Genomic DNA, 18,800 nt, shown 5'->3' on the forward strand with positions numbered 1-18,800 from the left:
TAGATAGTTTTAGGTTTATGATGGATTAATATAGATTTGCTGACTTTCCTCTGAGTCAGAAAGCATTGTCACACAAAATGTGAGTCAGCAAAACATCTTTTGTATTTTAGAAGTCTTATCAGTGATTATATCTTTGTACGAGCAGCGTCTTCCTTGAGGTGCAGCAAACCGCAACTGAGTCTACCAGGCAATTAAATTGCTTGCGTGGTGATTTGAATGTCTGATGCAATTAAATAGTAATATTGTTCATTTTTAATGAGGTGCTAACACCTATCAGACTGACACTAATGCAAAGAGTACATCTTGTGGATAATGCATGGGGTGGGTGGGTGTATTGGTTTCATCCTTGATTTGTTGACACTTGGTTTGGCTGTTCAGGCATCCTTAATTTGAAATCCTTTAATCTTCATCTGCTTTTTTCTCCAGATGAATTTCACCCATATGACATACTCCCAAACGCTGCAGTCTGATCCAGTGGTGAAAGGCAACATAATCCGTGATCCCCTTATTAAAATAGACTACAAGTGTGTTTACCCCTACATCCGCACTGTTAGTCTCCCTTTTCCCGTTGTTCCCATTTCCAGGTAAGTTAAGATATGCTAGCCCCCCCCCCAATTATTTTTTAGCACAAAATTAGTTTTTTTGTGATGTTACACTTGTTACTTGCGTTTGCAGACTGTTCTGCTTGGCTGGCAGGACATTTGTTCCATCCTCAGCAGCAGCATTTTCACTACCAATCAGACCATGCATTTGCATGGGGCCCTTGAAGTTTGGGATCCCCCTGTTGGCCATAAATGGTTACAACAGATATTAAATGTATTCCTTATTTTGGAGGTACTAAGGCAACCTTGACTTCGTTTGTGTGGAGCTTGCATGTTCTCCCTGTGCCGTTGTGGGGTTTCCTCCAGGTACTCTGCCTTTCGGTCCAAAAACATGCTTAGGTGAGCTGGAGTTGATGCATTATCTGTAGGTGTGAATGGTGTGTGTGCCCTGTGATGGATTGGTGGATATAGACAATGCAACGATTGGTGGATGGAGCAGCATGTTCATTGCTAGGCAGCTGGTTAGCAGTTCTCGTTACCTTATCGGCTACTTAAACATGTTACAGCACCTCATACATAATGTATCACACGTCGTATCCTCTTCTGCCCACGTTCTCCCCAGTGAGACTGTGATGCGGGTGAATGAGATGGAGGCCAGGATCGTGATGAGCCTTTTCAAGGATGGGACCTACATGGAGGCCTTTGACACATCCCCCCAGCTGCAACTCAAGGCGAAGGCCTACATTGAGGCCCGCGTAATTGAACCTGAAGACTATTTCCATTTGCGGGTGAATGAGTGCTGGTCTACGCAGTCAGCGATGCCCAACGACACTGATGGTCTTTCTCACACGCTGCTGCTTAATGGGTAAGCCTCAAGCTAGCTACCTCCCGCTTCTCTGCTATGTACATTTTTAATTAGCTTGCACGATTGTTCTTGTTTCATACTATTTTTTGCTAATCTGCACTTCAAGTATCTTGCGCAAGTACTTAAACTAGCTATTTCTCGATTGTGTGCACAGGCTTTTGGCCCCAGTTGGGATGGATCGAGTGGCTATGGTGCATGTTGGCACCAATGACATAAGTAAGGGTAGGAGGGCTGCTCTGTAGGAAAAATTAATAGGAGTTACAGATAAGCTTAGAAGCAGAACGTCCATGGGGGTTCTTTCTGTGCCACATGTGAGCCAGGCTAAGTTAGCTGAGGTAAGGAGATTAAACGCGTGGCTAAAAGGGTGGTGTAGGAAAGAGGGGTTCAGGTTTATGGGGCACTGGAGGAACTTCTGGGACAGGTGGGACCCGTTCAAGCTGGATGGGTTGTATCTGAACCGGAGGGGAACCAGTGTATTGGGAAGGCCTATGTGTAGAGTAGCTGAGAAGTGTTTAAACTAGGGACCGGGAGGGGGGTCAGGGAGGCTAATTAAGAATATTGGCCGGGGGGGGACAGAAAGCCCCAAATAGTGAAAGTGGGCAGTGTAAAAGGCCTACCCTTTCCTGTACAGATATGTACTTAAACGCAAGGAGTATTAGAAACGCAATTCCTGATTTTAGATGCTTTAATTTCATCAGACACTTACGACATTATAGGAATGACAAACATGGATGAGTGACGATGATGAAGAATATCATATGGATGGTTACACATTGTTCCGTAGAGACTGGATAGGCAAGAAGGGAGGGGGTGTTGCAGTGTATGTAAACATTCAGGTAAGGGAGCTCACTGATAAAAAATAAAACCAGGAGCTCTACGGGTAAAACTAGATGCTAAAAACTTAAATGGGCTAATTGTTGGTGTTTTGTTATAGAGCACCAAATGTAGTTACACAGGCTAGCATAATGTCATACCATATACCATAATGTCATATCCCATATAATGGGGTAGTTATGGGTGATTCTTTTTTATTTACCTGGGATACAGTGGGACGTTGGAGTCTCTGGCTCTAATATAAATGCACTTGAGATGGTGGAATTGGTACAGGATTGTTTTTTACTCGGTTTAATACCCCTACCAGGGGAGAAGCCCTTCTTGATCTTGTTTTCTCTAATAACCAGGATAGGATTGGAAAATTAGAGGTTTTAAACCGCTTGACTGTAGTGATCATAACATGGTTAAATTTGAAGATACAAACATATACAATGTTAGGAAGGCTAATGGTGTGAGATTGAAACTAAGCTGGATGGAGTTAAATAATACTGGTAATTTTTTAAAAGCACATTATTGCAAGTGCAAGCGGACTTCATACCTGTTTCCAGCAAAACTAAATCTAGGAGACTGCGACCATGATGGTTTACAACTGAAATTAAGAATAAAGTCAGGAGGGAAAATGGCTCTGTTCCTCAAATGGAAAATAACAACTAATGTTGGAATGAAGCAGGACTATCCAAGTCTACGGGTTGAGTTAAAAAAAAATATTACATTCCGGGAGGAATGTGGAAAGGAAGATTGCATTGGAAGCTAAGGATGACATTAAAGGTTAAGAGCTCTAAAAGCTGGAATTGCTAATCTTCAGGTCTTATCAAACTAAATTGATGTAGTTAATGAGTTTTGTGATTTTGTGCAGGTATTCACTGTAGAGAACATGAGACATACCCATGCTTATTCCTAATCTAGCATGGTCTGACCAATATATGTATAACAGGCTGATGTGGGACAAAGCCTAGCTAAGCTCAAAATTAATAAATTGCACGGCCCTGATGGCATCTTACCTATAGTTTTAAGAGATGAGGTATATATTTTTTTTTTTTGCTGACATCTGGATGCTGTTCAACCAAATAGTTACTTCAATATTATTTCAAATACAAGAACTTGTGGCCATGGGTGGAAATTAGCAGGAACATTTTAAACTGAATCTGAGAGCATTTCACACAGCGTGTAGTAGGAGTATGGAATAGTCTTCCCGCTAGTGTAACACAAGCTAAAACCCTGGGTTCCTTTAAATCAGAGCTACATGAGATTTTAAGAACTCTGAGCTATTAGTTGAGTTCTCCCTAATCAAGCTTGATGGGCAGAATGGCTGCCTCTTGTTCCTGGAAGTTGAACTTGGTGCCCTGGAGTTCTTGGTTTATGGTGAACTGCAGCCACATTTGCACCTCCCCTTTAGCAGCTCCCATGATGCTCCTGTCTACCCTTCAGGTGTGTGAAAGACGAAACTGTGAAGTTCCATGGATGGACTGCGGCGCACGATGGTGTCAATGGCAACGGCTCTGTGGTTCGCTATAGTTTTGACGTGTTTCGCTTTGCTACGCTGCCACATGAGTTCTACCTCCACTGCACTATCCAGCTGTGCTCTTTGGAAGACGACTCCTGTCTACCGGTGAGCGATGATGCCGCTGTCGCGCTTAGTGATGTGCCATCGTTCCTGCCTTTGCCGCCAACCATCCCTCATGTTGCCCCCTCTGCAGGACTGTAAACCGATAACTAAGCGGGAAGTATCTACAGGGGATCCCAAACAGGGATTACTGTCGTATGGACCAATCAGGTTCAAAGCACCAGATGGACACTCAAGTAAGGCTCATGGCAAAGTGTGCCATCATCATGTATGTCATATTCTGCCCTCAGTTCTGATTCCTACCGGTCTTCTGAGTGTTGTACTTGACAAGCAGATCAGCTGAACCTATGACAAGCAAACAATTTCTGTAGACCCTGAACAGTCTCTCTGCACAAAGGTTTCATTGCAAAATTCTTTTATTCAAAGTGTTTTTTTTAAATAGTTTCTGCTTATCCAGGTTTATTCAAATCTTCATGCAGAGCAGGATTATTTGACTGTCCTTTTCTGTGCCAGTATGCTTAGGATGGGCAGGAAGGCCAGGGTGTCTGACCAGTTGCTTTCTTTTGTAGATTTGTTGCTGATTCTGGGACTTTCCATCGGTGGAATCTGGGTTCTGGGAATTTTTATTCTCATCCTCATGGCTGTCGCTCGTGCAGGCAACAGACGACTGTCTCGCTTATCGAATATTTAAATATAGTCCCCCCTCAAATAAAACATTTTTACAATGATCATGCACAAAGCTGTGAAGGGTTTAACTACACTTTTCTCCTTAATGTAAACCTGGGGGTCAGCACAGCTTAATTTACAGTTGACCTAAGCTGATATCAGTCTTGCGTGTGGACTGGTTGCTTCTTGTGGAGCTGGCGTTTGATTTGGAGGTGAGAGAGAGAAACCACAGAAAGAGAGAGACTCCTGTAAAAAGTAAAAGATGCAAATTAAACTCGTCCTGTTTTGCATGACTGTTCCCCCCCCCCCCCCCCCCCCCAAGAAACTCTGGGGACAGGTGTAGCATATGGGTTTAAAGCAAGAATCATTCAGTAACCAGCAGATTTCGGGTTCAAGGATCATTTGAAGCTGGCTACATCTACAGCCAAGATCCTCGGCCTGGAAATGGCAGTAAAAGGATTATGGGTTCTACGCCCATCTAGCTGGGCTTCAAGCTAGGGTGTGGTTTCTCCGCTCAGTCATCGGGGACTCCTAGGTTTTATCAGTACAATCCAACACGTAATGAGTAATAGACTCTTACCCTGAAAGGCATTTGCTATGGTGAAGAAGTAGAGGCCGACCAGGGTCAGGGGCCCATAGGTGAAGAAGGCCAGGCCCCAGGGGACTCCCAGGATGCAGCTGAGGCACAGCAGCGTCAGGCAGTTCCTGCCGATGTGCCGCTTCTGAGCTGCGGTGCCTCTGTGCTCTTTGTGGAGTAGTTTTATCACGACGATGCCCAACATGGCAGCGCCAACGAGGAACACCAAGGTCAGGTAGGCAGTGACGGTGACGTGCCTCACTGTTGCGTTTGTAATCCAGCATCTGGACAGGAAATGGTAAGATGAAGATCCCGTGAAGAGCATGGAAGCAATGTTCGTGACTGCAAAGGCTGCTTATGCAGCAACCACACTGTTACGCAATACTTTTGTAACATTCTTTGAAAACAATTCACTTCCACATCTGAATTGTGGTTTGGTCGGTTCTAGAGGTTCTATTATGAAGGCTCCTGTCCTATTGAAATCCAGAAGAAGTCATCACTTAAGCAGCTGTCCAGCAACAAGCAACCCTTATGCAATTATTTCCTCAAGCTTCCCATTTGATCATCATACTGCAACAAGTGAACTTTGGTGTATTTGGGAACTAGCTATGTTACATTTGTTTCATTTATACTAAGATGTAATTGCACATACAATTAGACTAATAGGTTTTGACTCAACTTGGCATCCTGATGTTACTTTTGGGACAGTGTGTAACGTACCAGCACAGGATACTAACCTGCTGATCAGAAGGTTGCTAATTCAAATCCCACAGTTGGCTCATTTCACCGTTGGGTTTTTTACCCCCAAGTTGCTCCTTAACCCTGCTTTCCTAATTATACTTTTGTAGAACTTAAATGTTTGTATCTTGCAATGTCATATGCGTAGATTTGCCAACAAACACTTCCTCAGCTGTATGTAAAGTTTTCCATTTCATGAGAGCAAGAAATATCACTCTTCAGTGTATGGAAGCTCGTTTCCTCCACAAAAAGAAAAAAAAATAAATTATAAAAATGTAATAAAATATATATTTTTTTTTTTTACGAGAATTTTTGATTCCAATGAGAACGGATGGATGGATAGATGGATGGATGTTGTGATCTGCAGAATAGTTCAGTATGATGTGACCAAGGTAAAGAGACATTAAATGCATGTGATATGCATATGTGATACTCAGGCTTTGGTACATAAATCATTAAACTTAAAGCATTTAAAAAGAACTTACAAAATGAATGGAAAGTCAGAAATGTAGGGTCAAAAAGTAGCAAATAAGAACCATCCATCCATCCATCCACACTTCTTCCATAACTGCTTATCCAGTATATGATTGCAGGAAACATGTGTGAGACACATTGAATGAGGCATGAAAGGTTTGGAGCTTAATCCGGAAACGGAAGAAGCCTCTGAAGGTCAATTAAGTCCAAGTCATGAAAAAAAAAAATTCTCGTAAGTTTCTCGTAATAATGGGATACTAAGTCGTAATAAGAAAGTTTCTCGTAATAATGGGATACTAAGTCGTAATAAGAAAGTTTCTCGTAATAATGAGATACTAAGTCGTAATAATAAGAAAGTTTCTCGTTGTGACATTTTTTTTTCTTTTTGTGGCGGAAATGGGCTTCCATATCAATGAATGTCCAGCGGTGCTTCTTATTCAAAGGGTCAAAGGTCATATGTTGATTCTATGGCGATAAAGTATGTGGTATTTTGGCAAAGGAACGGTGCCTAGAAGGTAAAAGGTTTGGACCCATATTCTTTTTGTTAGCCAATATGCTCTTTATGGCTTTATTCAGAATGAATCAACATCTGGCTGACTGGAAAAAGGTAAATGTAAATTTAGACTTAAAGCTTATGAAACAAAGGTCACTCACATCTCTGTGTATGTCCTGCTGTGGGTGTTATCCTCTGACTGGAAGCTGTGAAGGCCGTAAGGATTGCTAAAGGCACAGACAGCCACTGTAATGGTGGGCACACCTGGAGGATGCAAACACATACATGGAATAAACACAGAGGCTGATGTTTGTTTTTTGTGCTGTTAGGGTCTAGAACAGCGTTGCCCAGTCCAGTCCTTGGAGAACCACAGACAGTCCACGTTTTTGCTCCCTTCCAGCTCCCATAGAGAGCAAAAATGTGGACTGACTATGCGTCGCTGAGGACTGGATTGGGAAACACTGGTGCAGAATGCTTATCCTGCCTCTCCAAACACTCTACCAGGACATGGAACAGAAAGGTGACTTAGTTTTGCATTCTATATGTTGCACAACTGCCTATTTAGGAACTAAAAGTATTCTAGCCAAATAGTGGCTTCCCCTCCATCGAACAAAGGAAATTACGTTGAATAGGCACTCGCACCATGCATTTTCATGGGGCCCCCATGCTTGGCCACGCACTGCTACTACAGTAAATATTAAATAAATGCCTTTGTTATTTAGAAGATACAAAAGCAGCATGTTCTGCTAAACAGCTAATATCTTCAGAGTCTGTAGCTACTTATTGAGGGGAGGAATGGAGGAGCAGGGGCCCCAAAGTAGCATATGTTGTAATACCTGGGTGTGTACATGAAAGATGACAACAAGCCACTAAACGTAATGATGCAACAGCCCATGACTGTAACATTAACTGATAAGTACACACACCCCAGCCCACAAAGGAGAGCTTCAGCAGGTATCTCCTGATGTAGATGTTGAACACACGGACCAGCAGCAGGTAAAGGTGGAAGCTTTCGAGCCCCATCCAGGTAAACGTGGCGAGAAGGGCCCAGTGGAGCAGCAGGCCCAGGGCCAAGCAGGCTCCGCCCCCGGTGGCGCGCTCTGCTTGCCATGCGCTCAGCAGGAAGCAGCTGTGCAGCAGGAGCAGGGCCCCCATCAGATGGAGGTGCAGCCCCATCGAGTGCTCCTCCCTCCCTGTCTTTAGAGGAGGTCTCCTGATGATGCCCCCCCACAAAAAAAAACATATGTATCATTAAATTTTATATTTTCAAGTGACACAACAATGACCAACTTAACCCATTAGAAGATGGACGGATTTCTATAAAATGACCTAATCCCGAGCCAATTTCACAGTACATATTCATCAAGCAACACATATTCCTGATGTGAACGTTCAGCAATCACTTAAAGGGCTTTCAGACTGACTGCGGCATCCGCTGCACTCGTCACAGGTTTCAGCGCAAGAAAGTATGCGTGGTTTTCAGAACTCTCTCATATCTCTCTGTCAGGCATGACGACGTATATTTCACATGCTAAAAGATGGTGAGAACTCAGGCTATATAAGTTTCTCTTCCGCTTCGATTTCTATACCCAGTTCGGTGCCTTGTTTGTATTGGTCATGCGACGATGCATCAGCCCGCAGCAGTGAAATCTCAGCCTTGACTGCAGGCCGTGCAGAAGCTCGCCAAGCTGAACCGCTCATACGCAGCACAAGCCATAAGAAATAACGGGTTTCACAGCGCAGCGCATCCCCCGTTGGCTTTGATGACGAAATAGGTGGTCATTTTCATAATAATGGCCCTAGAACTTTATAGAAAAAGGCTCACCTCATATATATATACATGATGATAGCAATGGAGGTGCAAAGTATGGAAAGTCCACACCCAAAGTAAGTGATGTAACTGAGGGAGCGTGCGTGAGCATCGCTGATAGATCCAGTGTTCTGACCAAAACAAAATGCATGAGAAACAGGAAACATTATGACCTTCTGACTGCAGATAACACACAGCATCACGAGATAAGAATATAAGATAAGAAGCCGTCCAACTCAAGAGGTGAGTATCAGATCTCAAAACAGAAACTCCTACTTTAACCAATTAAAAAATTTACAACAGGGCAAATAGTATGTAGCATCTGTTAGACAACACCAAATGGACATTTTGTTATTCAAATAACATAAACCTAGCATTATATTTGTGTTTTGTATGCAACTCCTTTGAACAACTCAGAATTAGAGAATGATTCATGTGAAAATACTTAGTAATTCTGTGTGACAAATCACAGGCATTTTGTAGTATCTACTCACGACTAGCACTGCAAAGAAACTAAGATGGTCACAGCTGCATATAAATTCCCCGTCCGTTCGGTTTGTCGAACATCCCCTTGTGCTCCAGCGTCCTGTGGGAAATACGGTGATGTCAGCTGGACGGCGTCTATCAGCACCTCGCATGTCAACTTTATCTCAATTAGAAGCGATAGAGGACAGAGAGATGTGGGCCTCAAAGTGGAATCCAAACCCGCTGTTTTATTGACTGTTTCCTCTGCTTCTTCCCAAAACTTACAGGATCCAAGTAAATCCTGAAAGACATGTAAACAAAAACAGTAACAAGCCAGGACATTTGGCTGGGAAAAGACAAGAGCACTTCGTTGCACTGATTGCGTATGTTTAAAAAATGTCTGGGTGTAGACTGTGAACTAATATACAGACCTCACTGTGAATATCACATCCAAAGTCAACTGGTATGACATTAGACCAGCAGTGAGACACCATGAGAAAAGTTAGAATAGAGTAACAAATTAATTGAATTCCCCTAATACCAATACGGACAGTATATTGAATTTTTACAGTATATCGATATATTTTCATAATGAGATATAGGATAACACAATACCCGTTATATTGATATACTTATTGTGCATTAAAATTATGGTCATTTAAGATTTGTATTAGAAACCAATACTATTCCTTCCTAGATGTACACGATGTGAGAGCTTCGTACGACATTTTAATTTGTACTTTTTTATTTTGTTGAAGAGTAAGCACTTAAAATCAGGGTCTTTCCAAACTACAAATGGTTGTCAGGCTTGTGATTTTAGAGCCATTTGCCAAATAGTTTGTAGATTTAGATTAGTTAGTTTGTTGTTGTTCATAAAACATTCACCTTCTGTTTTAAGAGCAAAGTCGATGCTGCTTCATTGAACCCATATATATATATATATATATATATATATATATATATATATATATATATATATATATATATATATATATATATATATATATATATAGATATAGTGCATTTTAACCTCTATACCGCAAATGAAGTACGAATTAGCATATAAAAATTCGAATGCACGATAATTTCTTGTCATATCGGCCCAAATGCACATAAAATACGTACGCATTCACACTGGTACAACAATTGATTGCCGCATAAATCGCTTTTAAAGGTGAGTGTGTACTTGCATACCAGTTATGTCAATCCATGCGTAAATATAGACACACAAACACACACATAGCAAGCTGACAGCTCCAGGCACAAATACTTGCCTTCTGATCATACCTGAAGGTGAGAATCACAGGCTCAGAAAGGTTGAGAAGAGGGGTCTGGCCCACCTTTACACTGATCACATGGTTTCCCAGGAACTCACTGCCATCAGCTCCCTGAACCCAGAGAGAATTCAGAAAGTGTTTTGTCTTATCTGCATGTAACAGAACTAGCTGTAAGCTTATGTGTGTGATGCACAATTATATACATACATGCACACAGGGACGGATTACGGACCGGGCCAATAGGGCCGCTGCCCAGGGGCCCTTGGGGTGCAGGGGGCCCGTGGGGCCCCTAGCCCAAAACAATTTGCAACACTTATCAACAATGTATTTTCGTTTGTCTATTTTAGAGGGCCTACATTCTTTTATCCTCTGCCTACAAGGGCCCCTGACCCTATAGGGAGGGCATTTGGCTGCTCCAATTGTCGTGGTTGTGGGAGTGGTGCTGGTGGTGGTGGTGGTGGGGCCCTCGCCAACGTTCTGCCCAGGGGCCCACACAACCCATTATCCGTCCCTGCATGCACATGTACATGCATGCATCTGTCTGCCTGTCTTGCTCAGACAGGAAATCCGTGCTGACCTCAAAGAGGGTGCTGTTAAAAACCATCACGGCCACGCGCTTTCTGGGAGTCCAGCTGCGCTTCATAACTCTGCTAGGTACGCGAACACTGTGTCCTCCTACGGTGTCTTTGTTCACCTGCAAAACAAAAGAAACAAAAAGCAAAGGGTGATTTTTCAAAATGGCCTAACAGGCGATGCACGGCTCTGCATCGCTTACAAAGACAGGCAGCAAGACCGCGGAAAATAATACATGCATATAAAATAAATGAAAACTCAAATGTTGCACTGGTCCTCCAATGTCCGACGTATTCTGAATCAGTGCTTGGAGGTGCAGCATGTCGCAGAATGTTTCCACAATGACTACAGGCTGCCTATCTATGTATATTGCAGGCTGCATTAATTTAACAAAGGTATCTCGATAATTTTGTGGAAAATGACCCAACACGTGTTACACTAATTAGAAATTAAGCCATTTACCAAATTATCTGTTGTCTGTTTTTGTCCCATTTATTAGTGAGTTTAAAGAATTTATGACTGACTCTTTAGGACGTGCTAAAGCGTTATCTAAGTCGAGTCGTTCTTGCCTCTTCAGGTGAGTCGAAGTCCTGAATGAAACCGTCCAGAATCCCCCCAACTCTTGGGAACCTCCTGGTTTTCTCAATGGAGCAGTTTGCAATGTTTTTTTCATAGCATCTGTGAATGGTCATCGGTGTTAACTTGCGTTTGGAGTGAGAGGCCCCACCGACCAACCCGCTGCTATGGTCACAGGGGTGCAATACTGGTCATATGAAAATGCTATTTCAGTTCATGTAAATGTACAGGTAGTCCTTGAGTTTCGATGGAGATGCATTCTGATAATAACCCCATTGTAATTTGAAAATATTGTAAGTCGAACACATTGTATTGCAGTTTAAATGTAAAGTAAAAAAATGATTTGCATTTTAAAGGGGAGTCATACATTTGGCTAATACAATTCAATAAAGTTTGCTCAGTTATAATCCTATGTGCCATAAAAACTTTAACAATGAGGGTAACCATCCATTTTCCAAACTGCTTATCCTACTGGGTTGTGAGGGGTCCGGAGCCTCGTGCAATGGGCATGAGGCAGGGAACAACTCAGGATGGGGGGGGGGGGGGGGCACACTCACACACCATTCACTCACACATGCACACCTATGGGCAATTTAGCAAGTCCAATTAGCCTCAGCATGTTTTTGGACTGTGGGGGGAAACTGGAGTACCCGGAGGAAACCCCACGATGACATGGGGAGAACATGCAAACTCCACACACATGTGACCCAGGCGGAGACTCGAACCCGGGTCCCAGAGGTGTGAGGCAACAGTGCTAACCACTGCACCACCATGCCACCCCCCTGAGGGTAACCTTACAATGAAATAGCTATGTATCTTGCATACATGCACTGAATGTGTATCGTATCGGATCTTATCGTATTGTAAGATTCTGTCCAACTTCTGAATACTTGATTTAAGTGCAGATTTAAGCTTCAGTGAGGATCCTGCTTCTTGGAGCAAAGTACTTTACTGGGGGGTGCATTTCCTGATAGCTCCTGTTAGTAGCTCATATAGCTAGAAGCATTCAGTTGTTAGCAACTATGCTTTTGGGAAACATACCCGAAGCCGCTCCTGCATCATTCCCATGACACAAATATATCAACTGAAAACTATGTGATGTGCACTGAGTAAAGATTCTGCTTTAAAAGAAAATAGCCAATAAATCCTGTCCATTTAAGCGACTGAAAAAGAACATCTTTAGTGCTACCCATTTTATTCTCAAACAAAATGTATCATTATAGTCTTATTCATGTGGTTTACCTCATCCATTCATGTTTTCCACTGTCTTCACAGTATTCCATGACTTTACTACATGGCACTGAAAGTATAAGATAAAGAGTAACCATAGAGTTTTAGTAGTGCTTCTTCCTTCAGGGGTCTTACAGAGATGTACATTTACACACAAGGTCACATTGTCCCTATTTATCTGCTGAATAAATGCTTATTAATTGTTAGTATTTTATTTGTTTACTGGCTGGTCTGCAAGCGTCCATAAACAGTTCTTTTGAGGCCACAAACAGTTAAGCCAACCAGCTGACCAGTCTGTGTGACCAGCCTCTGTTAGTAACTCTCAAGAGGTTCACCGGCAAGGCTCACCGTTTCAATTCCCCTTTAATCTTTTGCTTCTCTTTTGGTACCTAATTGCAGCATTAGCCAATAAGCCCAAACATTTACACTTCTCAGTTTTTTTAAGTATACAAATATATAAATATATAATGAATTTGAAAGTCTGCAATTATTTGTGGGCTTAATTATAAAAATACTTTTTATAACAGGGAACTGCATTATTATTCAAAATAGAGGTTCAAACCTAAAAATTTGGCAGGGCAATCAATGACACCCACCACCAAGACTAAGAAAACACTTAAGAATTTTGACGCACAGCATGTAAAACAATTGTCAAGATGAACGTGACAGTTTCGGGCAGCAAACACCATGGGAAAGACTAACACAATGGGACAAACTAATTTCCGTTTGAGTATACATATACATACTAAAATCGACGTTTCCCAAACCTTTAGCTGTAACGATAACCTACATTTTGTTTCATTTTAGTGGTGCCTGGTCATTTGTGGCACCATGAACAGATGAAATCTTAACAAATATCATAAGCCTTACTTAATTACTTACTTGACAGTGTGGAGATGATGCTACTGAAGAGGAGGGGGAGGAGGAAGAGGACTAAGCGTTCCATCTAAAAAATCCCAAGCTCTCCGTTTCTCGCAGATGTGACTTTAAATCTGCCTGAAAGCGCGACTCTAGTTCTTTCAGCTGTGTATGGTAAGCGCTGTTCTGTCTGTTCCTGTCAGGCACCGCGGTGAGCGTCTGTTAGAGGAAGTTTCGTCTTTCTGAAACCACATAGAGAACCTCCGGGTAGACGGTGTTTTTTGTATTTTAAGCGTTTTTTCCCTGATCGGGACCACCCACACTTTAGCAAAATTCATCCCCCCAAACCCAGTCCACCCCTACCCGAGTCTATAGCCTAATTTCCTAAAAACAACATGCTTCTGTCATGGTTTGTATCAGATGGTGAAGACATTTTTCACTTCTACTATCTACATGTTTTCAAGTTTGATTATGAGAGCGATTCTGCATTTGAATGCTAATTTTCACAGTCTAATATTTCCCAGGCTCTAAAGAAAAAACAAAGACTGCACAACAAGGTATAACTTCATAAGTCAGAACCTGTATGTACCGCGGGCGTTTCTGCACCCTAGTTATCGCTTATACAGGGTCGTTTCCTAAGTAAGATTCCTGAACAGGGAAGTGAATATGCAAAAGGATGCTAACACATTATGGTGCTGAACTGTTTATAAATATTTAGCAAAGAAGCACATAAAGGCAATATGAGACACAGACGGGTTTCATGCCGAAAAAAGCATGTCCGCGGTAGAAATGTGTCATGACAGTACGGCCAGATTAAATAGGCGATGCATTTCCTACAATACATCGCCTTGCCCCTTTGTCATTACATTTGTACGCATCCCAGCATAAAGCACATTTTTAATACAATTTCGAGAAAAGTGTCATCTGAACTTGATGTAACAATATTTTTTGCCCTTATAAGTACGCCGTTTGTAAAGATAGCAAACATTTTTGTACTTGCCACTTTTTCAACATTTAGTGCAATTTTCTGACATTTAGCTAGAAGTCAATGGTGGTGTGGATCATCAGATCACAGGTTGCTGTGTAAATTATGTTCAAAATTGTTCATCATATGTAAATATAAATGGCTTGTCTATATATAAATATTAAATGTAAATGTTAAATGTAAATATAAATATAAATGTTAAATATAAAACTTAAATGTAAATATAAATGTTAAATGTAAATATAAATGTTAAATATATATATATATATATATATATATATATATATATATATATATATATATATATATATAGACCCAGACGTTTTAAGAACTCTGAGCAGCACATCTTTTTTTGTCGTGAAAATAAGGACAGTGCTTTACGTGCGATTTTTAATTAGTGGTTAGCACTGTCGCCTCACACCTCTGGGACCCGGGTTCGAGTCTCCGCCTGGGTCACATGTGTGTGGAGTTTGCATGTTCTCCCCATGTCATCGTGGGGTTTTCTCCGGGTACTCCGGTTTCCCCCCACAGTCCAAAAACATGCTGAGGCTAATTGGAGTTGCTAAACTGCCTTTAGGTGTGAATGGTGTGTGAGTGTGCCCTGCGATGGGCTGGCCCCCCATCCTGGGTTGTTCCCTGCCTCGTGCTCATTGCTGGCGGGATAGGCTCCGGACCCCCCGCGACCCAGTAGGATAAGCGGTTTGGAAAATGAATGGATGGATGGATGGATGGATGGATGGATGGATGGATGGATGGATGTTCGAATGTATCCGTATAATGTGCAATGGGACAATACATGAATGGGTTAATAACTTTAAAACTAGACAAGACAGGCACATCTAGTGAAGTGTGCTTTGATAAGTGATGATGATTAAACATCATTAAACATCAACAATGCACACCCCTTGGATTTTCAAATAATTTTTGTCTGTCATAGTTATTAATTATTATATTGCATCCATTTAAAGTGCAATGCGGCAACACACTAAAGGGTTAATAGACCTGAAACCAAATGAGAAGGGCATATCCTATGACGTGTGCCTTAATCAGGGGAACCTGGGGGATAATGCAAACCCCTTGGATTTTATTCGCACTATTCTGTCGTTGCTAATGTGAGTGCGCAGTTTTTAGCTTGACGGATAGCTAACAGGCTCCTCCAATAAACATCCGGGAAGCAAATCTTGCAGTTTGAGATATTTACTAAAAGAGGCACTGTGAAACTGAACACATTATACATATATTACCACTCAAACAATACACAATAAATACTTAAATGGTTAAATTAACTAGCGACTAGCGGGATGTTAATATAACACTGTAAATCCCATTGGCGCGCTAGCTCGATTAGCACTTAAGTGTTTATATTACCTTTTTACAGATCCCAAACCACTTAACAGCTTATCAGGTAAGTATTTAAGGTAAGTAATTATACCATTTTAGATGGTAGACATAGCACTTTATATTGAACTGTTGGTCTGTTTATTTTTGCCAGGGATACTTGAGGGAGTTTTTGACTGAAATTTGATCGTTTGGTTTTTCTGGTTTTATGTTTTTTTATGTCAACAATTATTTAAATAGTTCTATAATAATATTTACCAGTTTGAAGTATATTCTTGTCCTTCACTTTAACCTGCTCCTATGTTCTCATTGTGCTTATGTTTGATCTGTCATTATGACATACAGTAAAATCCCTTTATAGTGGACTCGCTTATAACGGAATATCGTCTATAACGGACGAGGTCCGCTGGAACAAGTGTTTTCTGACGAGTTGAGCTACCCATAAAGACGTGCCATCGAGCCTTTCTGCGCATGCGCAGTTCCACCGTTTTGGGATTAGGGTTACGTTTTAAGGGTTAGGGTTTTTTTTCTTTTTTTGGGGGGGGGGGGGGGGGGTTGGGGTTAGGGTTAGGGTTATCGATTAGTACTACGGTAGCCTAACTCGATAGAACACCGGCCGTGCACAGAAAAAGCATCGGATATAGCGGACTCGCATATAACGGAATTTCGCTTATAACGGACAAACAATTTGGTCCCCAGGGCCGCTTTTAGCTGTAGTTCTGTTCTGGGAATACAGCAACTCTGGATATAACGGGCTATTTTGCCAGGTCTATTGAAGTGCGTTATAACTAGATTTTACTGTATTAAATAATAATTAATCTGACACATAGGAAATGAAACGCTGCATTCAGTAAATACAATGAACACCATTTAAGCGTTTAATTTGTCGGCCACTTTTTGACAGCAGTCTTTTCTGGTTTGGGCTGCTTTTGCCGCGTTATCCCTTGTGCATATTAATTCTTGAAATTCTTCATATTGATCTAAGAATAGGTCCTGCTCGGCTTTTGTGAAAAGGTGCGCCCTTTCGTCATTTTGTTGCAGCCTATCAAATATTTGCTGATCAAGTTTTCTAGACTGGATATATAAGAGCTTTTCCATCAGGGAGGGCACATGCCATCATCTCGGATGAATGGATCCAGCTCGATTAATCTACTACACAGCGGCTTTTGAAAAACCGACTTATCCCGAATGAGTTTCACCGGCATTAACTCATCCAAGATGTGGCATCTGATCTCGGATGATTTAAGCGACGTACGGAAACCCCCCCTTGGACACCGCAAGGACTTTTTGGAAGAGAGCACCTAAGCAAGGACTTTCAGAATTGACTTCCCCTCTTAGCTCACAAGCAAGCAAAAGTGGTATGTTGCTGTATTTTGTGTTTCTCAAACCAGTCCTCGGGGACGCCCGGACGGTTCACGTTTTTGCTCCCTCCCAACTCTCAGGGAACTGGAAGAGAATGATAACGGGGACCGTTTGGGGTTTCCCGAGGACTGGTTTGAGAAACACTGGCTTGGTAAATACTATTTGGTGGGTGCAGTCATGAGCAATGGCCAGCAGGTGGTGTGGTAGATCGATGTTTGTCGAAATACTAGGCGATCTGCCTTAAAAAGAAGTAAGGCCGCGAGAAGAAAATAAAAAAAATAAAATCACGTTTTTATTGTGACGGCCAGTTGAAAGTCAGTGTTTGCATCCAAATCCCAGGAAAAAAGTCTAAATCTTTCATAATATTTTATTTTTTTAATTTGTTGTGGTATTTATCACTAGTTTTTGTTAACACGACCGCTCAGAGAAAAATCATTATTTTCGCATTGATTACACAATCTGAGGTGCCAGCAGAAATTTTTCAATGTTGTGCTGAAGGTGTGACCAGCGATTTTCATGGGGTGTCACAACACCAACACATAATAATAATAATAATAATAATAATAATAATAATATGTGGAACATTGGAAACTAATTTAAATTATATGTAATTAATTAAAAATGCAATAAGAGTAATTAGGATTAACCACATTCGCTGAATTAAAACTGTTACAAACCTGTTTATTCAGGAGCACTGCAGTACAAATGAGATGACAACGCAAACTGAGGGCAGGACCTACACAGTTAACGGTCTGGCGGTAGTTTTCTATGGTTTCGGTTTCGCTGCTAAAATAAATTCTCTATATCTGCATTTGAGGGTGCATGTGGGAGGCTAGAGATACGAGCTCCAATGGGCGTGGTCATCTGCTAATCTGAAACTTATATTTCAGATTCTGTATGATCTTGACCTGATAATGCTCAACCACCTATGGAGACCAATGGTTCCTTCAGTGATGGGGAAAAGTGCTCAGATCACCAAAAAAAACCTTGTGGACTTATCCATTAAGGTTAAGAGCTGCACACATCTCTGGTTTTGAACCTTGAACAGATCCCTCCATTTTTAAAACTTCCCTCTAATGCACCTTAATTCACCTTAATTCACGGCGCCCGGGTCTCTGAAGGCCTTACTAGAAAATCATGGTACAGACACAGAAGGAAGAAGCTTTTATTCAGTGCAAGACAACACGACAAGATAACTGCATATCCAGTGTTAGAAAACAAGAACTCATAAACACATTTATACAAAGAGATACTGTAACACACATTAATTATGGGATGCAGGTATTTTTAATGTTTTCACTCAAGTTAATAGTCCATAAGGATTTCAATTCATGGTCTTAAAGTTTTCTGAAACATAAAAGTGGGCAAATAAACGCATGGAATTGTGGGGAAGTTAGACCTCCAGATTGTGTTAAGCTCTGCAGTTTTGTGAAGCTGTATAATGAGATAACAATCCCCTTTCATGTATTGTGATGCATGGTGGAAAAAATACAGAAATACCTTAACATTTTTAGAAGGAGTTCAACGAACTGCTTCCACTCTCCCCTCTCCATTACCATAAATGCATGCTTGG

The 18,800-nt window shown here is 41.5% G+C and overlaps 2 protein-coding genes across 4 annotated transcripts in view; one reads left to right on the forward strand and one right to left on the reverse strand.

The window, feature by feature from the left end:
* Positions 1-4,745, forward strand: part of zpd (zona pellucida glycoprotein d) — a 52,293-nt gene extending 47,548 nt beyond the window's left edge. For all 3 annotated transcript variants that reach the window (XM_049030326.1, XM_049030324.1, XM_049030323.1), the window contains 5 exons: positions 427-584; positions 1,165-1,407; positions 3,670-3,850; positions 3,939-4,041; positions 4,375-4,745. In XM_049030326.1, the coding sequence (XP_048886283.1) occupies positions 427-584; positions 1,165-1,407; positions 3,670-3,850; positions 3,939-4,041; positions 4,375-4,496 (807 nt within the window). In that variant the 3' untranslated portion in view covers positions 4,497-4,745. The remainder of the gene's footprint in view (positions 1-426; positions 585-1,164; positions 1,408-3,669; positions 3,851-3,938; positions 4,042-4,374) is intronic.
* Positions 4,204-13,818, reverse strand: LOC125751468 (adhesion G-protein coupled receptor G1-like). The gene is made up of 12 exons (XM_049030312.1): positions 13,567-13,818; positions 12,697-12,754; positions 11,448-11,556; positions 10,883-10,999; positions 10,303-10,416; positions 9,269-9,329; positions 9,058-9,149; positions 8,579-8,694; positions 7,680-7,966; positions 6,915-7,017; positions 5,052-5,332; positions 4,204-4,717 (listed from the first exon to the last, which is right to left on the reverse strand). The coding sequence occupies exons 1-12, from the start codon at positions 13,628-13,630 to the stop codon at positions 4,608-4,610; spliced, it is 1,512 nt and encodes a 503-aa protein (XP_048886269.1). The 5' UTR covers positions 13,631-13,818; the 3' UTR covers positions 4,204-4,607.
* Between the last annotated feature and the right edge of the window lie 4,982 nt (positions 13,819-18,800).

The sequence above is a fragment of the Brienomyrus brachyistius genome, chromosome 11, assembly GCF_023856365.1.
Source record: "Brienomyrus brachyistius isolate T26 chromosome 11, BBRACH_0.4, whole genome shotgun sequence".
In the NCBI taxonomy this organism is placed as follows: Eukaryota; Metazoa; Chordata; class Actinopteri; order Osteoglossiformes; family Mormyridae; genus Brienomyrus; species Brienomyrus brachyistius.

Coding starts and splice junctions, on each gene's coding strand:
- LOC125751468 (XM_049030312.1), bottom strand. CDS start 13,630: ATGGAACGCTTAGTCCTCTTCCTCCTCCCCCTCCTCTTCAGTAGCATC. Junction 11,000..11,447: donor ACTTCGACTCACCTGAAGAG/GCAAGAACGACT, acceptor TTTGTTTTGCAG/GTGAACAAAGACACCGTAGG. Junction 5,333..6,914: donor AGCAGGACATACACAGAGAT/GTGAGTGACCTT, acceptor TTTCCTGTCCAG/ATGCTGGATTACAAACGCAA.